Source organism: Sparassis crispa (genome assembly GCF_003851025.1).
Source record: "Sparassis crispa DNA, contig_000009F, whole genome shotgun sequence".
In the NCBI taxonomy this organism is placed as follows: Eukaryota; Fungi; Basidiomycota; class Agaricomycetes; order Polyporales; family Sparassidaceae; genus Sparassis; species Sparassis crispa.
This window is the reverse complement of record NW_020939756.1, coordinates 836602-860054: the sequence shown is the minus strand read 5'-3', so window position 1 is coordinate 860054 and position 23453 is coordinate 836602. Positions and strand designations below refer to the sequence as shown.

General features: G+C 54.7%; 10 protein-coding genes across 10 annotated transcripts; 5 read left to right on the top strand and 5 right to left on the bottom strand.

The window, feature by feature from the left end:
* Positions 1-829: 829 nt before the first annotated feature.
* Positions 830-982, top strand: SCP_1003100 (hypothetical protein; the record flags this gene model as incomplete). The annotated part of the gene is made up of 1 exon (XM_027762175.1): positions 830-982. The coding sequence occupies one exon, from the start codon at positions 830-832 to the stop codon at positions 980-982; it is 153 nt and encodes a 50-aa protein (XP_027617976.1).
* An 849-nt stretch (positions 983-1831) lies between these two features.
* SCP_1003090 (hypothetical protein) lies at positions 1832-2017 on the bottom strand (the record flags this gene model as incomplete). Its single annotated transcript, XM_027762174.1, has 1 exon — positions 1832-2017. One exon carries the CDS (start codon positions 2015-2017, stop codon positions 1832-1834), a length of 186 nt encoding a protein of 61 aa, XP_027617975.1.
* Positions 2018-2520: 503 nt separating this feature from the next.
* Positions 2521-2949, bottom strand: SCP_1003080 (hypothetical protein; the record flags this gene model as incomplete). Its single annotated transcript, XM_027762173.1, has 3 exons — positions 2521-2715; positions 2775-2854; positions 2937-2949. The coding sequence occupies 3 exons, from the start codon at positions 2947-2949 to the stop codon at positions 2521-2523; spliced, it is 288 nt and encodes a 95-aa protein (XP_027617974.1).
* A 280-nt stretch (positions 2950-3229) lies between these two features.
* SCP_1003070 (Probable 26S proteasome regulatory subunit) lies at positions 3230-4726 on the top strand (the record flags this gene model as incomplete). The annotated part of the gene is made up of 7 exons (XM_027762172.1): positions 3230-3345; positions 3400-3563; positions 3615-3850; positions 3909-4067; positions 4123-4248; positions 4309-4481; positions 4546-4726. The coding sequence occupies 7 exons, from the start codon at positions 3230-3232 to the stop codon at positions 4724-4726; spliced, it is 1155 nt and encodes a 384-aa protein (XP_027617973.1).
* A 764-nt stretch (positions 4727-5490) lies between these two features.
* SCP_1003060 (hypothetical protein) lies at positions 5491-8153 on the top strand (the record flags this gene model as incomplete). The annotated part of the gene is made up of 3 exons (XM_027762171.1): positions 5491-5850; positions 5906-5988; positions 6041-8153. 3 exons carry the CDS (start codon positions 5491-5493, stop codon positions 8151-8153), a joined length of 2556 nt encoding a protein of 851 aa, XP_027617972.1.
* Positions 8154-8603: 450 nt separating this feature from the next.
* Positions 8604-10237, bottom strand: SCP_1003050 (Aspyridones efflux protein; the record flags this gene model as incomplete). Its single annotated transcript, XM_027762170.1, has 7 exons — positions 8604-8760; positions 8827-9193; positions 9251-9487; positions 9541-9629; positions 9682-9765; positions 9817-9845; positions 9908-10237. The coding sequence occupies 7 exons, from the start codon at positions 10235-10237 to the stop codon at positions 8604-8606; spliced, it is 1293 nt and encodes a 430-aa protein (XP_027617971.1).
* A 901-nt stretch (positions 10238-11138) lies between these two features.
* On the bottom strand, positions 11139-13429 carry SCP_1003040 (Uncharacterized MFS-type transporter; the record flags this gene model as incomplete). Its single annotated transcript, XM_027762169.1, has 14 exons — positions 11139-11270; positions 11323-11430; positions 11488-11506; positions 11576-11648; positions 11708-11810; positions 11875-11932; positions 11982-12030; positions 12082-12499; positions 12553-12632; positions 12685-12833; positions 12886-13022; positions 13080-13095; positions 13157-13194; positions 13253-13429. 14 exons carry the CDS (start codon positions 13427-13429, stop codon positions 11139-11141), a joined length of 1557 nt encoding a protein of 518 aa, XP_027617970.1.
* Positions 13430-14247: 818 nt separating this feature from the next.
* On the bottom strand, positions 14248-15911 carry SCP_1003030 (Pheromone B alpha 3 receptor; the record flags this gene model as incomplete). Its single annotated transcript, XM_027762168.1, has 6 exons — positions 14248-14665; positions 14722-15160; positions 15213-15350; positions 15404-15583; positions 15638-15760; positions 15812-15911. 6 exons carry the CDS (start codon positions 15909-15911, stop codon positions 14248-14250), a joined length of 1398 nt encoding a protein of 465 aa, XP_027617969.1.
* A 2708-nt stretch (positions 15912-18619) lies between these two features.
* SCP_1003020 (predicted protein) lies at positions 18620-20993 on the top strand (the record flags this gene model as incomplete). The annotated part of the gene is made up of 14 exons (XM_027762167.1): positions 18620-18683; positions 18876-18949; positions 19002-19062; positions 19125-19249; positions 19310-19417; positions 19478-19586; positions 19635-19699; positions 19762-19840; positions 19906-20056; positions 20107-20143; positions 20193-20376; positions 20455-20596; positions 20654-20685; positions 20737-20993. 14 exons carry the CDS (start codon positions 18620-18622, stop codon positions 20991-20993), a joined length of 1488 nt encoding a protein of 495 aa, XP_027617968.1.
* Positions 20994-21393: 400 nt separating this feature from the next.
* On the top strand, positions 21394-23056 carry SCP_1003010 (predicted protein; the record flags this gene model as incomplete). The annotated part of the gene is made up of 2 exons (XM_027762166.1): positions 21394-21847; positions 21900-23056. 2 exons carry the CDS (start codon positions 21394-21396, stop codon positions 23054-23056), a joined length of 1611 nt encoding a protein of 536 aa, XP_027617967.1.
* Between the last annotated feature and the right edge of the window lie 397 nt (positions 23057-23453).

The window sequence follows — 23453 nt, the reverse complement described above, 5'->3', positions numbered from 1 at the left end:
GACCCAGCTAGCCAAGACACGGGACATAGCATTAATCAATGTTCCATCCTCGTTCTATACATTGGACAGACTCGTGTCCGATACGACTCGGACAGACTGAAGTAGCGGCGCTGCTCCCACGACGGATATGCCACGTAGTACTGACCGACGTCTGCAGATGAAAATAGGCTATCGGTATAGCTATAAGACGTGCCGTGCCTGTCCGTGTACCTCAGGTTTGTCATGCAACATACTGCTTTGGATTGCTTATTGTGTAGGCGTTGCTCGTAATGTGTCTCGACGAATCCAGTCGGCGTGAGGGCGCATGTCCGTTTTGCCCCTGGGTTCTTCCGCCTCATAAGATGATGCATACAGGCCGTTCGGTGAATGGATGTGGTCAGAGCAACTGCTGCAGGTGTGCTCAAACCGTAATCTTACCTATTCCGAATTAACTCATCCAGAACTCATCCAGTATACTTGTGCCAGCCCGATGGAGGTAGATTCGGATCTGGTAAGATCAATCCCGAGGGTCTCACCGGTTCGACAGGTTGTCTGAGGACAATAAGACGGCGACAAGATGGTCACTGCGTCTAGAGCGACATTGCGCCGGTTGACCCGAGCTCGTATCACAGATTGAAAGGTTGCGAAATACTGCCGAACCGAGTCCGTTCATCCGTTATTGTTTGTGAATGCCGCACCGCAGTGGTCAGAGGTGCCGCAGAATCTGTCAAAACAAATGTACGAACACATAAATACAGGCTCAAGCTTGAGGATTCAACAGTGCGCCCTCTGTGTTCAACGCCTCCACTCCCCAGAGATTATCCCTCCTCTCTCATACCCATCCTTGGAAATGGACGCGCTCTTCACTATCGCTGCTCCCGTTCCCGCCGAGGAAGTAGAGACTTCCGTCACAGCTCCGATGGATTTTGACACCTCGGGCAGTGGCTCAGGCGTAAACGGCGGCAATGGGTGGTCCACCTCCGGAGGCTGCATCATCGCCTGAACACCTTTATCCTAGCGGTGCGCATCTGCTGCAGCCTAGCATTGGGATCACGTACTGACATCCTGCTATCCAGGCATTATTTCTGCTATATCTTGCGACGCAATCCTCCCCGTCACCACATTACTAGCCATCACATCCACACATCCCGACGACTACTTCGTATTTCCGCACATTTCGTTCACGCGGACATTGCTTTCGACATTTTATTCCTTCGCATTCCTTCACGCTAAATTATCCGATTGATATCACGCGATTGTACTTCGGCCGAAAGGACAGGGTTGAGGACGGGTGGTTGGGTCCCTCTCGCTACATATATGGTCTTAGGCTGTTTGCAATGGCCCTGTTACCCACTTTGGTTCGTGCTACTACAGTAGTGTACGATTTCTAGCCTGGACGCAATTGTTGTTGTACTTGTTCCTATCTGAAATGCTACTTCAACGCGAGAAACGACTATAGAGCTGAGCCACTACTAGTACGAAACTTCGGAGTCTTACCACTCGACAAATGTCTGAAGACTCTTGTACTACAAGGGGATCGGCGCGTCCCGTCCCTTCTTTGCAAAGTTCTGGCTGGTTTGTTAGATAATCTTGGAGGAAATGAAAGGGCAGGTTTTGTTATTACTGTGACCGATATAGACCAGGACCAAAAGAGCTATCGCTACATGGGCTATGGTATTAATATAACTCTACATGTATAAAGTCCAAGGGAAGGATTCTGAGTTTGCGCTACAGAACTACAGAAACAACTCACGAAGGCACAGTGTCCTCATATTACCAAACAATGGTACCGCGGGTCCAATCGACAAGATACATCCAAGTTAAGCGGGTACCGCCCGACGCCATTCTCCGCTCACCAATCGAAGTCCACGAGCACTGCGTGCCCGTCCTCGCGAACAATGACATTCTCGCGGTGAAGGTCACCGTGGACGAGGCCCACCTCCTGCAACGCCTCCACCGCCGCCTTAACGTCAGCACGCGCGACTTCGCTGAGACACGTAGAGGCGGGCATGCCAAGGACGAGCGCCATCACGACCATGTGAAGGTGTAAAGGCCACCGGGCGTAGGAGCATCGGGATCCTCTGTCCCAGCATAGAGGAGTGCAGGTGAAGGGCCAGAGCGGAAAGCAACCGGTGCGCACGTGCATTGTAGCTCGGCACAAACTTGATTGCAATGGGCTTTCCATCGGCAAGTTCTCCCCCGAAAAGCAGCGCACTGTCACTGCTGCTTGGCATCCGACGCGCGGTCGGAGGTGGGATATGAGCGGATATAGGGGAATAACACGCTCCTCAGGGGAGAATGTGGGGTGAGAGGAGGGATTGGTGAGATACATCTCGCGGAGAACTCTGAATCCCTCCTGGAGAGCAGTGGCGACATTAACGGCTGGACGATATTATGCTCGAGGTGAATCGCCCCATATACGCACAACGACTGATCGTTGATGATATTGATGATGGACATGGGAGCACGATACCGATCCTGATATGTGAGTCAGTTCGGGAGAATATGAGATCTTTTCTAGGAGTACTCACTACGAAATCTTTACGAAAACGGTCGTAGAGCGCGCTGGCCTTCAGCGGAGATTTGGAAAAATTCGATGAATCCGAGGCAGATCAGGCTGCCACTGTTATCGTTCTCGCTGGAAATGAAGGTTGTACCCTCGCACCGTGATTCATCTCCCCAGGTGATGTCAGTTATCATGTGTATCTTGATCGCTTCACCAAGCTCCCCGGCCAGCTGTTCTCGGTATGAATATTCCTGTGACTTCTCGCAAGTAACTTGAGACAATGCTCAACAGCAGCCGTTCGATCGTCGTCGAGCTCGAAATCCATTCTGTTTAAAGCACCTCGAAATGTGGAAAAAACTGGATGGTAAACTGCAATTGGAGGTTCAGGGAGATCCGCAATCACCACAGAGCTGGGAGGAGAATTAGGAGCTATATAGTCACTTGCGCTCACATTTTGGTACCATGAATGGTGATGATTTCTTTGCTCCATTACGGCCCAAGAATCCAGCACTGCTGTAGGACACAATATATATCTGGGTGAGAGTATGACCAGGTGGAATGAGGTCATCACCACGGGGCTGGGAGTATATTTGGCTTTGTTAGATCCAGAGGCTCTTGTCACACATGCACAAACAACACCTTGTACGCGTCCTCTTACGCGTCCCGCTCAGTACAAACTTTTTAAGACAGAGCTTTATCAAACACCTCACTTCATCAGGCGGTTTCTGACTAGCTTCATCCAGCATGGCAGCCAAACCCCTTAGAATAGATGTCGACGAATACATGACTATGGCGCTCGCCGCTACCCCGCCAGAGCTGCACCCGTTCTTTGAGTCGTTCCGGACGCTGCACAGTCGTAAGTGCGTAAACAGTTTGACGTATGTAGGCGGTGTGCTAAAGGATATATCTCTTAGGCTGTGGCACCAACTGACACTTAAGCTGTTCGAGTTCTTTGACCATCCTCTTTCAAGGCCATACCGGGTGGATGTATTCGACAAGTTCGTGCGAGATTTTGAAGGCCGGTTGAACCAATTACGGTTGGTGGAGATGGGCGTGAAGGTGTCTAAGGAGCTCGATAGTGCGTATTCTGCTGCATCTTCTCTAGCAATAAGCTCATTTGCCTTTGAAGACCCTGCAGTGCATCTGGCGTTCCTCACCGACCTGCTGTCGCGTGTAAACACCGAGAAGTCACCAGAGGCGCACGTGCTGCTCCTCGCTACACTCGCGCACGCCAAGCTGCTATATGGCGACCTTGAGGGCACCAAGACAGACATTGACGGTGCATGGAAAATTCTCGACGAGTTGTCAGGCGTCGACAGCATGGTAAACGCCGCCTATTACGGCGTCGCTGCGGATTATTACAAGGCAAGTGAACTCATTTCTGTTCCTGACATGAAAAATGACATCTGTGATCTGTGCAAAGGCGAAGGCTGAATACGCACCGTACTACAAGAACTCGCTGCTGTACTTGGCATGCATCGACCTAGCGAAGGATCTGACAGAAGAGGAGCGTCTCGTGCGCGCGCACGATCTGGGCCTCTCTGCTTTCCTCGGAGAGACGATCTACAATTTCGGCGAGCTGGTAAGTCGCGCAGATCTTTCCGCTTGCGGTGCGCGCTGATCGCCACGCGGCGCAGCTCATGCACCCCATCCTCGACGCGCTGGACAACACGCCTCACGAGTGGATCAAGAAGCTGCTCTTCACGTTCAACGAGGGCAATATCGGCAAGTTCGAAGCGCTCGCGCCGCTGTTCCCGAAGGAGGTGCGTCGTTTATGTTCACGCGTACACACTTTCCGCGGCCGCTCACCGCAGCCTGGACAGCCGATCTTGCAGGAGAACTACCCGTTCCTCCGGCAGAAGATCTGTCTCATGGCGCTGATCGAGTCTGTCTTCAAGCGCGGCGCGTACGACCGCACAATGTCGTTTCAGACGATCGCGGCGGAGACGCGCTTGCCGCTCGACGAGGTTGAACATCTCGTCATGAAAGCTCTGAGGTATGCTGTGCGCGTGGTTTTCATGTGGGACCCTCGCTGACTGTGATTGCACCTCGCCTAACAGCTTGAAGCTGATTCGGGGTTCGATCGACCAGGTGGACCAAAAGGCACATATGACGTGGGTGCAGCCGCGCGTGCTGTCCACGGAGCAGATCGGGCTGCTCGCGCAGAGGCTGGGTGGGTGGGGAGAGAAACTGCACAAGGTGGAGGAGCGTATCGCACCGGAGGTATTGGTGAATGGCTGACATTCCTGCGCTCGGCCGTGTTGTATGCTAGCCTTCCTCGTTGATGTCATGCTAATGATCACATTGAAAAAGCAAGCTACGTCAAGAAGATAAGCCTCAAGATTTGTCTACCCTTGAGATGCGACGCCTTCTTTCGAGCGTTTCCCTACACAAGTGGACTCCTTGCCGTTCGGTGAACAGACGATAATAAGCTTGTTGACTGCTGGGATTCAAATGCCTACTACGTACATACTTGCATGGAAAAACCCATCGCATTGCACAATATTGCATTTTGGCGGGCGACTTACGCCGTCCACCGTCTCAATGTAAAGCAATGTCCAAATTCTGCAGAGACCTCTCGATTGAAGTTGTTTGTTGCACATTCAGCTGCATTCGGAAGCTAGTATTGTCATGTTCGAACGTTAACGTTAACGTTCATCGATGCTTCCGTGGTAAATAAATTCGTGTGCTGTATCCGATGAAAGTGATCACGAAATCAAAGTGTACCTTGCAAGCGGGCCGTATTTGGACGGGGGTGGCAAGTTCAGCGTGGACTCAGCCTGTTCCGCGACACTTGCCTCCTGTTCACCACGTTTCTTCGAGTGGTCTCTTTGTCTACTTCACGAGCTGCTGCTCGTCAACGTGTCCTTCGGGATCATCGCAGCTCGCTGAGATTAATATTCGCAGCACCACGAGGGCAATCCGAGGCCAGGAGACCACTACATCATCCCAATTGACCCCATTACTTCGCTCACTGACGACGTTGACTTTCACCCTTGACCACCATGGCGGAAACACCAGAGCGGACCAATAAGCTGCCTACGTCGTCGACCTTCTCGTTTACCGCACCCTTTCCAACGTCTCAGGCCTCATCATCGGGCGCCAGTCCGTCTCTGAAGCAGCGCCGGGTCTCACTCGCTCTACCGTCTTCGCCACGTCAATTTCCTGCCTGGAGCTTCCGCGATGATACAGGTCTGGGCGTGCACACAGCAGAATCTGTCCCAGAGAAGAAGGGGAAGATGAGGAGGATTGACAACGGTGCGGACCGCGGTGAGGACGAGCCTGCACCGCTTCCAATGGAGAAGAAGCAGCGGAAGAAATGGTCAATGGAGGAGACTCAGATGCTTGTCGCGGGATGCAACAAGGTATGGGCATCCTGTGTATTCCAGTGCGTCTATCGACTGACGATTACCGTGTCAGTGGGGGGTCGGTAATTGGAAGTCCATCCTGAATGACCCCGACTTCAAGTTTGACAATCGTTCGCCTGTAGACTTGAAGGACAGGTACGTGCATTCTGACCATCTACTCATGCACTCATACTCACGATGCGCGCAGATTTCGGACCTATTTCCCGGACGCGTACAAACAACATTATCCCAATGCAAAGACCCATCTCTCGTCCAAAATACGGTCGTCACTTCCGGATGGCACGTCCATTTTCGAGAAGACGCGAAGCAAGAAGCGAAGACCTTTCACGGAGGAGGAAGACCGGGCGCTGAAGGCAGGATACGACAAGCACGGGACGGTGTGGGCAACCATCGTGAAGGATCCTGTGTTCCAGGAGCAGAATAGGCGCTCGACGGACCTACGTGATAGATTCCGGAATGCGTTCCCTGACCTGTACCAGGCTGCGGGATACAAGCCTAGGACCACCACGAAGAAGAAGAAGGACCAGCCTGTCCACCCTGTGCGTGCCGCTACCGACGACCAACTGGGGTCTAGTAGTGTACCAGGTCCAGTTCGCCGCAAGCGGAGGCACACAACCCAGGGTCTGTTCCGAGGCGGAACCAAGAGCGTTCCGGAGAGTACGACCTGTTCCGAAGACGAGGACAGCTCGGAGGGCGAGGACGACCAGTCCTCGATGCTGATGGAAGGCGCGATGTCTCTGACACCCGAAGATTCCACCCCCTTCTCAGACCCATTCACAGGAGAAGTCGACATGCAGACACTCGACTCGCTCGCCATCCCAGATTTCAATTCCAGCTCCTCTCTGTCTGAGATGACGGACTCGTCGCAGTCTCAGACGTGGTCCTCTGCGCTCGACACGCCGCTCCATTCTGGTGCCTGGTCAGCTGCGACCAACGCCACCTCACCGACCTCACCGCATCTCACCGCAGACTTTTTCCTTAACCAGTCACCCTTCGAGCGTCGGAATGAGGGCTCGAGCAACATCATGATTGGCAAGTCCGCGTGGGGCCCTCAGGACTGGCTTTCGCCTAACCCGCGGCTCGAGCCATCGGTGGCATCGAGCAGCAACTCTTCGTACGTGGGTGGGCTCTCGCCCACCCCATCGTCCCCCTTTTCCTTTGCGAACCTTAACCATGGCGTGCTTGACCGTTACGACCTCTTCCCGGCCTCCCTTTCGCACGACTTCGCGTCCGAAGTTGGCGTGAGCGACACACACTCGACTTTCTCCGATCCCGAGATGTTCGCACCGAACACGTTCCGTGGGTTCACACACCACCACTACGCGGGCGACCTCATCTTTGGCGCGCGTACTCACCAGCCGATTCACCCGGTTGACTACGGTCCTGGCTTCGGCTTCGGGAACGCAGGACTGGGTCTCTCTGGCTTGCAACAGCTGCCCCCTCCGCCGCAGAACACTGGTCTACATCCCATGCAACTGCACACACCAGCACTGCCTGGGATAGACGAGATCGAGTTGACGTCGATCACGTTGGATGATCACGCCGAACCGATGGGGCAGACGATGGACAACGCCATACCCAAGACGAAGCACGACTCTGCGCTCACGCTGGCGGAGCTCGCGGGGTACAGCCTTCCGACGCAGACGCTCGAGGAGATCGTTGGCCTAACACAGGAGATGCGCACGACCCCCCCGGGTACGCCGCACATGTCGCGTTCCGTGCGCCCGCATACCGCCGGCGTGCTCTCCGCTGCGCATAACCGCTCCATCTCGGTCCCACCCTCGGAACATCGGGCGTTCGTGCCCCGCGCGGCGCAGACGCAGATGCTCCGTCCAAAGCCGCTGCTCACGCCCACGCGCTCCACGTCACTCATGGACCTCCTGCCGCTGCACCCTTCTGAATTCGACGCGCAGTCGCTTGCCCCGTCCTCTCCGTTCGACACGGACGGCTGGTGCTCTCCAGGAGAGTACGATTTGCCCTTCCTCGACCTCCACTACTACAAGTCTGGCGCGGCAGAGAGTGGCTATGGCGAAGAGAGTGCGGAGCAGGCGCGCCAGGGCCTCGCGCTCGACCTTGCGGAGACGTTCGTGTCCCCACCGAAGACGTTTGGCGTACCGCCGTCGCTCACTCAGCACATCCCGGCGATGTCACATAGCGTGGGCGGGACCCCGCCGATGCACGCACGTGTGCTTGCGGGCCACCACCGGGGGCAGAGCGTGGTGTCCCCGCAGGACCTGTTGCTGCACAAGGGGAATGACAATAAGAGGAAGCGCTCGAGCTGGGATGGCGGGGCCTCCTGAGGATCCCACGCGAAGGGATGTGGGTTGGTGATGGTTTAGGAACAAGGAATTCGCCGAGGACGTTACCGTTTCTCTATTTGTTTTTGCCGCTGAAGAGTAGATTCATACCGTCCGACCGTTTTCTGCATTGCATCTCACATCGCATTTCCTCATCGTTCGGATAAGTATTGTCGTGGATAAGTTCCGTTATGATATGCATTCTCGAATTGAATTCGTAGAAGCTGTGATGGCCCGAACTATGCACTGTGCGACCAAGCGTTGTTCGATGTTACTTCCTGCTCCAAGAGGCCGGACAAATAGCAAATTATATATATATGGTATAAATACATCGCTATCGGTACATGGATGCAAATATCTCACAGCAAATCCACCAGCGGAAAATAGGACCAATAAACATATGCGGAAGCTGTAACCGAAGACTGCGTGCCGCCGGTTTAGACTGAAGGGGAGCTACACGGAGGCGAAGACACGTCGGTCAATAGCCAACTTGGCCCACATCATGAACGCGGATCCCACGACGACGCTGGTACCGCTGAGCATGATCAGGCCCGTGTACGAATTTCCCGCCTTAAGCAGCGCGCCCGCCACAGGGCCGCCGGCGAGCGACCTGCCACAAAGCGTTCACAGGCGATGTTAACGTCGTTGTGCTGGAGAGAAGATAGAAAGGACGCACGGGAAGGAAATCACGCTGTACAACAGGCCAATCCTGCTCCCGACCGCCCTGACGTCGGAGATCTGGGCGACACAGGGGACGATGAGCGCATTGAACGCGCCGGAGAACACGCCGTAGAGCGCGGCGTACACCACCAGAGGCGCGAGTGTGTGCGCGAGTGACCACAGCACGAGTGTAGTAAGCCCTGCGAGGAACGTGCATGGGACGAGGAGAGCAAGCCGCCCGTAAGTATCCGCGAGCGGGGTTGGGGCAAGACGTCCGAGGACACTGCCGCCGTTAAGGATAGCGAGGAGGGAGAAGGCGGTGGCGGTTGGGACGCCGTGCGCCGTTGCATAGGAGACGAGGTAGAAGGAGGGCGTAAATAACCCTTCGGAGAAGGAGTTAGCCGGTGAGAGCGGTCAGCATGCAGGCAGGTGGTGCGCACCGAGGGCGATGAAGCAACTGCCGCATATGAGCAGTATGAAGGGCTTGTCATGCAACATTTTGACATCGAACCACGAGCGAGCTGAGCGGTTGCGCGGCTGTGGGCGGGGATGGCTCGTTATAGTGCATACAGAGACGGCGCACAGTGCGAGACATATAAATCCTGATATGCGCACGCCCCACGCGAAGTTGAGCCGGACGAACAGGCGCTGCAGTAAGATAGGGTAGACGGTCCCACCTAGGAAGACATTTAGTTCGTTAGCTGACTGCAGGGTAACAGCGGAAACTGACCTATGCCTGACCCAACCGATGCTATCCCAAGCGCTGTGGCTCTGCGTTTACTGAAGTGCGTCGAGATAGCGGCGAGCGCGGGGTAGAATCTGCAGCTTCTTTAGACAAGGACGACCAACACAGGAGAGGAGAGACACATACAACAATCCAACACCCAAACCGAATAAGATACCTTGAGTGAGAATAAACTGATAATATTTCGTGGCTACACTTGTCGCCATGAGACTGCAGACGTAGATTAGGGTGCCCAATGACATCATAACGCGCGAACCACACAAATCGAAAATCCGTCCGATGAATCCACCCTAACAGGATCATTCTAACGTCAGTGCACGCTCGCACCACAATGAATCCGCGTCTCTCTTACCGAGAAGAAAAATACCCAGAGCTGTATCGACCCGATCCACGAGATCGCGTCCGCGTTCATGTGCTGCAGCTGATGCGCCGCGTACCACGACTGGAACGTACCGAATGCGCTCATCTGTCCAAATGAACTGAATAAGGCCAGGAAAGCACCAAACACGGTGAGCCATGCTGTCAGCCCTCCGTCGGGAAAGGCATCGTCAGAGACCATTTCGTCCACGCCCAGAGTCTCTGCAGGTGAGGCAGCCGCATTTTCACGGCCGACAGTAGAGATAGATACTGGTAGGGAGATGGCAGATTGTGCCTCCAGAATGGACCCTGAGTCATTGCCCATCTTGCCTGTGTCGGTTCGGCAGCAAAGGTCCGAGAGATGTGTTGAACCATACTGCAGGATGGCTTCCTTTTGTACTCTTTGTACTCTCATGTCGTGTCGTCTGCCTTGAATAAATTCTCTCGGAAAATGCAGAGGGACACGATGGCGGATGCATTTTGGTAATTTCCATAGTGCACGGATGTGAAATATTGGAGGGGTGGACGGAGTGCCGTCACCTCGAGGACTAATTATCCGAGAGAGCATCGGAGCCTCTGTATGATGCATTACCTGTGTAAGTCAATGCAAAAGCAACGTGAAAGAAGGTGAGACTTACTCCGGAGCCGACAGAGCACTCGGGCCTGTGCTCCTACTTTCGGGACCTGCAGTTCGTCCGATTATCGTTCTCCCAACAAAGAACCTGAACTGCTATTCAAAGTTGGAATAAATTTTCCGCCAAGGCCATGCTGCATACAATCTCGGGCTCGTGTAGAGTGTGCTGTACCTGAGTGTGAAGCTGGAGGTCCCGGTCGGATATTGCCAGTGGTGACGGTGTAACATCCGTTTTATGGGGCCCTTCAACAAGTCTCTGGATCCAGTCTCAAGTCCAAGATATGGCCATATATTTGCTTGCGGGATGGCCGCACTGCCGCCGTAGGGAGATCTCGTCCTTACCATCAGAGTCACAATAAGCGCCGAAACGTACGCGAGCGGTACGACGCGCCCGTCACTGGGCACGTGGTTTTCACGTGGTGTGACCAAGGCGCATATCACCCGCGCGACTTGCCAAAGTAGCAGATATTGAAGTCCAAGAAAATCAAATTGCTCATCGGATGTACGGTAGAAATTCACATCACAGCACAGACTGTACGACATTCGAGTTTGACATCTATCGGAATGCCCTACTTACCTTCTTCAGAGCGGCTCACACCGACGCCTTCCCGCGAGGTTCGTACGGGAGGAGCAGCGCAAGCGCGCCGCTACCTATGATCAGTGCGCCCGAGACGTATACAGAAACAGCTGTCGAGAGATTGGCGTACAGTGCGATTACCGGAGCCTGTGCATTTCGTCAGGGAGGGATGGAATGGGAAGAGAGGTTGGGTGCGTACGATGATCCCGAAGGTGCGTGTGGCCGTTGCAGTGAGGCCATTGCCAGTGCCGCGGTCCTTGGCGGGGAACACCTCGGGGGAAATGGCGTACAGGACCCCGTACATGATCTAGTTCAACCGTGTAGTGAGTCTATGATACTTACAACGTACGCAGACGGCACTTACATTACTAAAGAAAGCGTAGCTGCACCACACGAACCAAAATAGAGCACGTCAGCAAACGCCCTACACACACCAGCACCACAGCACGTACCCGCAGTTCCAGCCGAGTAGCGCGTCCGAATTCCTTGCGGTGGTACTCGCGAAGAGAAACACACTAGTGAGCCCTGTCTTTCGCGAGGGGTCGTTGAGTAATGTCACAGCGTGCGAGCAACGAGCTACTTGCCCGCCGAGATCGCCAGCGTGCCGCGCCGCCCGATGTACCGCTGCTCCACCGACCAGCCTGCCAGGAATGCACAAGGCACGCCGATCGCGCCTAGGATGACTTCCTGCGCGGATCAAGAGTGTCATCGTCAGTCAAAGCGAAAACCTGAGGATGTGAAGAGGACTGACGTTGCGGTACGTGGTGTAATACGTGCTGTCGCCGAATCGCGCACCGCGGCTTGCGAGCCTGCAGAAGAGTGAGTGTGGGCACGACATGGAAGAATGCGGTCACTGACAGGTAAGGCAGGAAGCTATTGTACAGCGTCGACGCAAGACCGATAATACCTAGATGCACGGAATCAGCTCAAAATACTTCCACCGGCGCAGATAACTCACCCCACAACGCTATGAGCAGACTCGTCGACCACGCCAGCCTCCTGGTTACGAACAACGCCTTGATGTGCCCCATGCTAAACATCGAGCTCTGACTCAACAACTTCCGCCCACCCGCCGCACGCTCGCCTGCACCCGCCTTCTCTCCCGCGAGCTCGACCTGCTCCACCATAAGGCTCGATACGCGCCCATTGAACCGAGCAATCCGATGAACTACAGCGACCGCCTCCTCATCGCGCCCAAGACCAACGAGGAACCGGGGGCTCTCCTCGAGGTGGAACAAAAAGAAACGCGCCGCCCAGAGAACGAGCGTTATCCCGCCGAGCGTGTACAACAGATATCTCCAGCCCATGTTTTCTGAGCGAGAGCAGGAAGTTGACCCCTCAGGGCAGGAGAAGTTTGCGATGAGCGGCCACGCGATCTAGGAGAATATTGAGGTGATGAGGCGTGGTTAAGGGGAGGAGGGGGCCTTACCAGGGATGCGACCAGTTGCCCAATAGACCACCATATCGACAGGATTGTTAGGAGGAACTGATGGCTGCCTGGAACGAAATCTGAGCGTCGAGCATCAGTATATGCCTAGATAAAAATAGTCTTGTGCTTTACCAAGAAACACCGCAGAATCAACAGGCATATTCCCGCCCACGCCCACCCCAACGACCGCAAGGAGGGATGCCAGTGTAACAAAATTCGGGGATCCACCCGCAGCGAGGCCAAAGATCCCAGCGATCAGCAGCGTGAGGTTGAAGGACCACCTGCAATCCTTCTGAATCAGACGTGGTAAACGCTCACTGGACGAGATCGTACCGTCTACCCCAGATGTCGCATCCCAAACCCCAGAACACCGCGCCGACGAAGAGACCGACATTCAGCGCCAGTGAAAGGAATGGGCCGTTGAAGTGAAATTCGTTCACCACCGGACTGAGGATCAGGCCCCCGATGAGCTGTGACATCACAATTCAGCACCGGAGATCATGCGAGGCTAGAATAGAGGTACTCACCGGCCAGACGCTGTCACTTAGGCATTGAGGAAAAGGATCAGCTGCAAGTCGCGTGGAGTACGCGCAGCAGGACGTACGCGAACCACCCGAAGCCAGCTACGGCGAAAAGACACCACTGTATGACGAGTTCAACACTCATTTTATTTTTTGAAAGGGATGGAAAGAGAGCTCACCTGATATTTGCCCATTCCGATCTCCTGGATGGCGCGGTTCAGTACACGGGCCTTCGCCTGGTACACAGGATCGATCGCCCCGCTCTCGAAGAGATCGTCCGTTGCGTCATGTACGTCCACCGATGCCGCTAGATCTTCGCCTTTTGAGTTCGTCTTCTCCATCTCTTCCGATGTCATGGCTCTTCAGTGTTCAGCAAAGATAGGTCGTGTGCGAGAGCTCTGTTAGTTTGCTACCAGCTAAAGCAGATATGAAAATGCGAAGCTTTGACTGAAATGAGTCGATGCCGTACCGTAGTGAAAATGACGACAAAATTCGCGATGGGGGCGGGGCGGGGTATCCACTGCCAGAATAGCGTTCGCCGCTCTGCATGCGCATGCTAGCGTCTTAAGGCACTGGAGAAGCCGCCTCGGAATGAAAGCACACAGCGGCATGTCAGCGTCGACATTTCCGGCACCTTCTCGGAATATCTTTCTCACACCGACACGTTGAGCGAGGTCATTGGCGCAGCGATCGCGTCTAAAGTCATCCTGTCGTAGGACCTCGTGAGACGATGGTGGGATATTGTACCTCGCAAATACGCAGGAGGGTAAGGACTTGAAGAGACGCGGAGTGTCTCGTCCGATTCAGAAGCGGGAAAATTTGGCAGTAGTCACCCGAAGACATCACAAACGATGGATATCACAACGCCGTGGTGGGGATGAACAACATCGATTAGTTTTCAGGAGGCTACACGATCCAACATATCCAAGTTCCGAGTCTATAAGCTAAGAATACATAGCATCCGATGGTGCACCGCTGACCGGCGCAAGCGAAAGAATGAGAAGACGCCCTGACGGCGACTTTACCTAGGAATACAAAACGTGCGACAACCCGATAAGAGATAGGACGACAGAGTGAGTGGGGTATTGCGATGGGAATATGGCACAACGAAGTGGGCAGATAAGGAGAGTAAGGCAGAGGTAGCACGGAGGGTTTGCGGAGAGCCAGGAGCACGTTAGACCATGTGGGACACGTCGTTCGTCGCAGTCGCAGGCGCGGAATCGGAGTCAGAGTCGGGCGAGTCTGGCGACGGCTGCATGACGGCGCACAGGTCCGCCACACGCTCCTCGTACACCTCCTCGATAGCGATCTCCAAGACGGGCTTCTCGCTGAGCGGGGACACTTTCGCGTCGAGGGGCGACGGGAAATATGTGCTCGACCCGGCCGAGTGTTCCGACACGGGGTACGCCGCTTTGCCCTCGCTGCCCTCCACATCTCCCAGCGAGATCGAGGAGGAGAGGCGGTCGGAGAACGAAGAAATCGAGTCCCGCTGCAGCGTCGTCGAGAGGCCGATCGTCGCTGGCTTGTGCCGCACGAACGACGGCATCGTGATCCGCCCGAAGCCGCTCCCGCTGGGCTTGGATGAGCCCGATCTGCATCGCCAAAGTCAGTCTCGCGCAACACGCAGACAAAGTTTACGACGACATACCCAGACCCGGCGTTCTGTGAGCGCTGCAGGAAGGACGTTGAGATCCCGAGCCGCCGCACGATGCTCGTCGCCGCAGAGTGGTAGTGCTTGCGCGCCTCCTCCGCGAGGCCGAAGAACGCGAAGAACACGAACGGGCAGACGATGGTCACCCAGATCTCCAGCATGTAGCCGCTGCCCTGCTGGGTGCCCCACCAGGTCACGACCGGCCACTGCGGGATGCGCGAGAACTGGAAGTGCATGTCGTGCAGGCCCATCCATTTGTACTGCGGCATTCGCCAGTACGTCGTCATCCCCCACACCCCGATCGGCACCGTCCCGAGGATCTCAATGAGCGCGAGGCCCATGAGCCGGAAGTAGCGGTTGTACGAGATCATGTTCGAAGAGGACATGAGCTCGTTGAATTGCCGCCGCCGGACGAGGAACGCGCGGATCGTCAGGCCTGCGAAAGAACCGTCAGATATCTATTGGGTCTTCGGACGATTCGTACTCACTGCCGTAGACCATCGAGATCAATCCGATGACGACTGGCCAACTTGACCACAGTATTACAGCCAACCAAGTATTTGGCATGTCCCGCAAGCAGCCGAGGCCCTCGATGAGGTCATACCGCTGTCCCTCATAAAACCAGTCTACAACACTTCGATAAGGCCATCGACCTCTGGATGACAAGAAAAATACGTACATAGCGCCACGCAAATCACGGGGATACCCAGGCCTATAACGCAGTCAACCAGGACCATGCGCCGCTTGTCGGCCTTGGTAACGGAGACAGTGGAGATGCTCGCGATCTTGTACAACCTTCGGTTTATGCACAAGGACGAGCAACAAATACCGATGGCAGACGCAATTTTCCACCGTGAAGCTGTATGGCGAGCTTAGGCTTCACTGCCGATACAACTCAAAATTAAAGACATACTAATGTCGCACCACACTGGTGCCCAGTCAATGACGTTATCTCTCCAGATAGTCATGTTAATCCCTTGGATAAGGGCTTGACTACCGCTCCAGAAGATATATAGGACACAACCCATATTCCATGCTACGGGTGACAATTGAATAAGTCACGACTGCGGATAAATTTCACACATACCTTCGATGTGCCACCACAGGGGGATGCACACCAGGACAGACCCCAGGAAAGAGAAGAAGATCCCAGCGTCGGTGACGGAGTAGAACTTCTGGAGGTTCATGTCGATTATTTGGCACCGACAGCGAGGGACTGGAATGGGCGTTCGGGAGACGACACGACCTCGAAAAAAAGAGCATCTAGCAGTTTAAATCCATCATCACTAGTCCTCCGCCTTGTCCACGATTTCGGGTGCATTTGCGCGATACGGGCATTGACTTGAAGCTGCCATATCCGGATGTCTCTTTGTATGCGTCCGCTTTAGGAAGGTCCGAGAAGGCGCGCCCGCGTGCTGCACCAGAAAATCCCCCTAGATTTCGCATCACCTGAGGCCTTCCGACCAGGCGAGCCTCTAAACCATTCTCGCTTCAAAGCAAGTCCCTCAGACGGGGGTCAAGTGGCCTTCCGAGGATTGGCACATTTCGCTACTAGATGCGTCAACTTGAACCTCCGGCCATGGATTCCAGCTGGCAAGATAAGTAAACAAGACCACCCAGAATTCCACAGCTAGAGAAGGACTTCCTCCGAGACGGTGAAAGTAGTCAGGGCCCATGAAGAAGTTGTATCAAGCGACAGGGTTGCCGTGTCTAACCAGCCCTATTCCGGGCTTGGATAATTGGTACGCCTGTGTTCAAGAATGGAACCTTTCGAAATGCTGAAGGTGCGTACGTTGTAATCAAGGATCATGAACGCAACTAAACCGCATACATACAAGAGTTTTCTTCAGTAATCAGGCACTTAGCTACCGTCGCATTTCTGATCAGAGAGATGAAAACACAAGGCCCAGATGATTAATATGCGCTGTAAGATGCAGTCGACGAGCACAGCAGGCGAGTTACGGCAGTCATTGTAAAGTCTCTGGGCTGAGATTATCTGTAGTTCATCACGGAGAGATGAGTGTCCAGAAGACCTCAGGAAACTATATCCGGTTACTCCTGCTTGTGCCACGATGCCGGTGCCTGGCGGAAGCAAAGTGTGGGAGGAACGCTTGGGAAGGTGCAGAGATGCGAGATGGCACGGGTGGGTACGGTACTCTACCGGCGCTTCTAATCATGTCACAGCCCTGCAAGTAATAACTGAGGGGATAAGAATTGTCGTAATTCAAGTTCAAACTAATTAATCGTTGGCGATTGAAGGAATTAGCCCACGAGAACGCGCACACGCACCGCGCTCATCCCATGCAACAGCGACGAGCAGTTTGGCAGTGGCTAGTGACTGCCACAGCACCCGTCCTGGACACGGCGCTCGCTGCTGCTCTCGGCCACTTGTTCAAGGGTGGCGGGAGTTTGAGGAGTGTGGATTGTTCTATTACATGGAGCTGCATGGATTAGAGTGCCTTCTTACAATGCAATAGAAGCTACAAACTGCAGTTCTTACTGACCGGAGCTAAGGTGAGGGAAGAGGATATACATGCCAACTGCCCGACACAGGCTCAGCTTGGGACTTTCCAAGTACTAGTAGGCTCTGGTTTGTGTGACACGAGAAGGGAGAAGAGGCGCAGTAAGCCTGTGAGATGACGAAGAGTTCTCAGTGGACATCCGAATGGGGAAGGAGGGATACTAAGAAAGGAAATTTTGTAACAGAGAGCCTCGTCCAAGATTAAGTACTCATAAGTACTTCTGCGCTTTCCTCCAGCCTCCCTATGATGGCTTTGGCATGGACGCAGGAGTTCACTAGCTATTTTTCAGATACAATAACATGCCAGGACCACAGCGGAAGCAGGGATCTCGACCGCACTAGTGCTTCAAGTTCGCGTGTCAGAGTTTGTGGTAGAGGAAGTACTGCATACATGGAGTAACTCTGGAAAATAAATATTCTTTGACCTCGAGTTTGCGGTCTGCGGTCTAAAACAGCTTCCCCGCGGAATATCTGTTTGGATTCAAATTGGATGTGTAAGACAAATGACTGGTTGGACTGAGCATTTTTTGGACCGAGCAGTTATTTTGACCGACTTTTTTCACGTGTATGTTTCGCGCCGCTTAGGAGCCTCTATATCTTCAAGTTCAATTTGCCCTAGAAGACCTACTTTAGGCTGAGTTCGACAAAAAGTACGTCCCACTGTCGTATGTAGGCGAGGCTCACAGCTTTCGTAAATTCCACTTTTTATTGCCCAACCGAATAGTGTTCGCGCTCCAAAGGTGGTTGTCTTGGGACGCAACAGTTACTCATCATAGCAGCTTCGGTGAAATAAGAAAACAAGTCAGTCCTGTGCTGACGGCCTGGCAGCCTGACACAATCTCTTCAGAAGATTAAAAATAAGAAATATGGAAGTGATCAGTGAGTTTCCCCGTGATCTCGCTGAGACTAAGCTGAGACACCAACGACCCACCACCATCAGCAACGTCATCTGGTGCCAGATGTTCCTCATGCACACTCGGTTCGGATATCCAGCCGTTGCAGTCCAAGAACGTCCAGCCCTCGTTCAGACATGTACTAGAGACCGCCAACACGTTTCGGAATGCCCGCCTCTACGCTCTTTTGACGCATGACATCGTGCTCACGGTCCTACATCTGCCAAGCTATACGCCAAAGTTTAACTGACAGAACAGGTGATTCCCAGCCTACACCGCAGCCGCGATCACCACGGCACCGATGCTTACAGACGAGGAGCCATTTCGAGACGGCGTATCATCTCCTCATCATAACTTTGCACCAAGCTGTACAGCGTCAATTCGTATGCAGTGACCATCTCCTCTCCCGTCTTCGGTAGTGCTCTTCCGTCCCCTTCCTTTCTCTGTCTCCAGAGATCGATAGGCCCCACCGGGCGGCGAGATGGGAGTGTCGTTCGTCAGGCCCTTCGAGCTGGTTCTGTCCAAGCTTGACGCCTCGGATAAAGGTGTGTGTTTAGAGGCCTGTGCAGTGATCACTTGTCTTCCCGCTAGCAACGTCTGCCAAACCCATACCTGCATAGCGAGAAGAATGGGCGCCAAGTGTTGCTATGCGCGCCGCTCAGCGTCTGTCGTTGCGTGCGGGATTGGTGTCGCGTTTATTCGCTGACATCGCTAGAATGCTGATTTTCCTGGCTCAGCGGTGAGGATCGAGGAGGTGGAGCAGGTCGAATATCGGTTGTACAGACGAAGATGGGTCGGGCTCGTCGCGATCGTACGTTTTCCTCACCGCTGTGGATATTAGGCGAAGTTGAGGCAATAGACAGATGATACTGAACGTGGTCGCGGGTATGCCTCTCGTATGGTTTGGCCCCATCGCGGACGACGGTATGTTCGTGACTTGTCACTTGTGCAGGATTTAAGCTCATACGTCATACCCCCAAACTCAGTGGTCAACCAATTCGGCATCACCCTCGACCAGGTAAATTGGCTGGGCAATGTCGTGAACGTCATCTACGTACCCTGCGCGTGCGTGATACCCACCCTATATTCATGTATCGGCCTCAAAAGATCGGTACGCGCGAGAATTTAGTGCATTCTGTCCTCCGTGATTTTATCTGATCCCGATGTGCAGTGCTATGTGGGCGCGATCTGTTTCATCGTTTCTGGTTGGATACGCTACGCCGCAACGGCGAAGCCGCTGTCGATGAATGGTGCCTTCGCTCTGATGCTCCTGGGACAAGTGAGATGTCTCCTTGCTCCATGGGCGCGTCTCAATCTGAAGCGTCTGTCTGTGACATAGGTACTTGCCGGATTCGCACAACCGATATTCCAGGTGCTGATCCCGAGATATTCGGAAAAGTGGTTTGACCTCAGAGGTCGCACTACCGCGACCATGCTTATGTCGATAGGTCCGTGGTATTTCGCTTCCATTCACGCAAATATTCTGAGTTACCTAGCCAATCCAATTGGGACCGGTTTGTCTCAATTGATATCGCCCTTGTGCGGGACCCCTAGTCAGTCGGTTAGTGCTCACCGCTCTTGTTTTGTGATCTTGTTAACTGAACAGTGGTTGACTTTGCGTAGCTCCTCATTCTGGGCATTGTATTCAGCGCTGCGACGCCGCTTGTATTCTTCATCGAGGATGCACCCCCCACCCCTCCGAGTATGTGTTAGGTCATCATGTCCACATACCTGTCTTTTGACCGCATGGTCGCCTCTTCTGTGCAGCACCTTCCGCTGCCGAACAGAACCCATCTTTCAGGTCGCTCGTCATTGCCCTGATAGGGAAGACACCACATGATGCACCGACGTACATGACTTTCCGACAACGCATCGACTTTGTCGTGATGGCGCTCATTTTTGGGGTGTTGGTCGGAATGTGAGCGTGCACTCCCAGTTTTCCCTCTTTCGCTCTCACGTCTTGCGCAGCACCACGTCCTTCTCCATCCTTACGGCACAAGACTTTGTGAGCCCACTCCCGATACCAGCTTCGCATGATGTTGACCCCCCCGTAGGAGCCGTACGGCTACGGCGATTTGATCTCTGGCCTGATGGGCGCAACTATCCTCCTCGTTGGTATCGTCGCGGCGGTGATCAGCGCCCCGCTCTTCGACCGCGTTCTGTCGCACCACCTTGCACTCAGCTGCAAGTGTTTGTGCCCCATACTCGGGGCAAGCTGGCTGAGTCTGATCTGGGCAGGTACGCGTGTGTCCCTTCTCTTCCCCGCGCATACATGGGTTCCGTCGTGTGGGGGCCGCGGCTAACGCGTCGTCGCAGTGCGCGCGAACAACACTGGTGCGCTCTTCGCCGTCATGGCCATCATCGGCGCGTCGAGCCTGACGCTGCTCCCGGTCGCGCTCGAGCTCGCGGTAGAGCTCACGCGCAACGCGGATGGGAGCTCCGCCGTGCTCTGGGGATCGTACGCGCCCTCTTTCGCGTATCGCCGCGTGTTTATGTCTCTGACCCTTTCTCGAAGGGCTAACCTGTTTGCTGTGATCTTTGTCGTCGGTGCGTACACCCTTCTCACCTGGAGATCATGCGCGCTGACATGAGTTGCAGTCGAGGGCGCACTGCGCGCAGGGCCAGATGCGCGCCCGCCGTACAACATGTCGCGTGCGCTCATCTTCCAGGGCGTCCTCGCGTGCACCATCGTCGTCGCGTTGGCGCTCGAGGGCAAGCAGCAGCGGCGCGCGGAGGACGAACGCAGGATAGCTGCTGCTCGTGCGGTTACGGGTGATGCGCTGCGGCTTGCAGAGATTGTACGACGCAGCGATGGGAAGTCGGACGCGGGGACGGGGAGTGGGCTCGACGTGTAGGCTCGCGGGTTGGTGTCTGTGCTGTTAAATGGGATTGTTGTATTCATAGATGTGTTGTAGTAGTGTAATAATGGTTTCTATTACTACTTATTCATTTTGGACTCTAAAAACCCAGAGGTTCCTCTAGATACGCGTACTAGTACTTATGATAGCGAGACGCCGGCGCCTGCTTGTGACGTCACGCGACGATCGTCCCACTCGAGAGCCGCAACCGCCGAGTCCGAGCCTCTGCTTTGAACGTCGCCAATAGCACCGCGCTCATCGTCTCACGCGACGCCGACGTGGCAGGAAGGAACGTGCAACGAAGTGAGCAAGATCCGGCCTATCTTTATGCGTCTGGGACGCTTCTAAACCTCACGCGCGGCACGTTGCACTCTTTATTCAATCTTACCCGCATACCATGTCGCACGCAGCAGGGCCCTCGCATTTAGACGAGGACGAGAGGATGTCTGGAAAGGACCGTGATTTCGGGCTTACGGAGACGTACTCTGACTTGGGCGAGGAGGAAGAACAGGAAGAGGGAGATGGAGAGTCAGATGGAGACAATCGCAGCGAGGGAGAAGAGGACGATATCGACGAAGGTGATACAGACCAAGACGACATCGACGATACGCAGCCCTATCTTACACGGAGCCCCAAGAACATGAAGGGAAAGGGAAAAGGCTCCGTCTATTCTCCCCGACCGAGTGCGGTGGACAGGACACAGTCGTCGAGCTCGTCGTGGGCAGACCTCGACTTGTCAGTCATTGTCGCTTTCGTATCGCCCATAGGGAACTGGCTTACCGGCGGTGATCACATCAAGAACCTCTTCCTGATCATTCTCCTCATATTCTACCTCCACCAGCTCATAGAAAGTGTGTCGCCTTTTTACCCTCTGCTTAATGCTATACTCACAGCGGCTCGCAGTACCCTGGAGATTATACCAAGCTTCCCTCCCTCACAAGCCCTCTCACCCAGCCAACCCGGCTTCCACAAACCCACAGACCGCCCGCCTAGTCGCTTTAGCACGAACCGAACTGCACAGGCAGGAACTCTTTTACCTCGTCCTCACGGTGGTCTCTCCTCTCCTCGGAGCAGCCTTCCTTCAACATATAGCCGACGCACTCGGCGGCACGCAAGCGCTCTCCTGGTTCAGCACGACGCTTTTCGTGCTCGCGACGGGTCTTCGCCCGTGGTCGCACCTCGTCGCGCGCCTCCGCGATCGCACCAATGCGTTGCACAACGCGGTGCACTACCCGCCGCCCGCAGAGTCCGAGGCCGCCGCTACTGCTGCAGCGCAGGAGCGTGCATTCGGGAAGGCACTCACAAGGCTCTCGAGCGTCGAGCGCCAGCTTGCGGACTTGCGTGCGCGTGCGGCGCGCGGAGACAAGCTGCAGGGCGTGTGCGACGACCTCAGCGAGGCGATCGGCGACATCGAGCGGAACGCAAAACGCGGCGAACGCAAGTCCGACTCGACTCGCTCTGAGCTCTCCGCACGCATCGCTGCGCTCGAGGCAGGGCTTTTACAAGTGGAGGAGCGCCGCCGCAAGGACATTGAGAGGTTCAAGGCTGGGCTTAGTCCGCTGCCGCCTGCGTACGCTCTCACGTTCGCGCGCGCGCACAACTATGTGTCGACGATTGTGGGCACACTGATCCGCATGCCGAAGACGCTCTGGTCCCTCGGTATGAAGGAGCTCAGTCCTGAGAAGCCTGCAACGAGCCCTCAAGCTACCGGTCGTACAAACGGACATGTCACCTCGCCGATCATTCGTGAAGGTACGAGACACGCCCCGCGCCTCGCGACGATCCCCGAGGCGGAGCACTCGGACGCGGATTCGGACGGCACGTACGTCTCGGACCCGGAGAAGGAGAGGGACAAGGAGGAACGCATGCGGAGCCGCAGCCGCAGCCACAGCGGAGGTAGCGGACGTGCCGCGAAGGCCAAGGCGCGGGCGCGCTCGTACTCGTACAGCGAGAAGGGGTTCGAGGTCGTACAGGGCCTCATGCTCTGGCCGTACCGTGCGAGCGTGCGCGTGCTGGTTGCTGTTATGCCTCCTGTGAAGAAAATCTTGCCAGTGCTGTGAAACAGGGACGCGCGGTTTTGTTGGCCATACCCAATTTCTTTTGTTCCTCCGATCGGTGAGGATATTTATGGCTCTCGTGTTTCTCGTCGATATCACTGCATCCCGCTTTGTTGCTTGTCGTATGAACGTGCATTGTGTGTATTTCTACCCTTTCCGCTGTTGTTGCCTGGAACGGGCTTGTATTCTATTATGCATGGGGTCTCCGCATTGATATCCAGAACGTTTACCACACGTCATTACCGATTATAATTCTGCATGTTGTTCGTTGCAATTGCCTGACATGGCGTGTTCTTGTGTCTCGTTTATCTGACGCTTTCAAAATCTGATGCATGACCGACCGTTCAACATTCAATATTCAATGTTCAGTCTCAAATTAGACCTCACAGCTCTCAGGGGG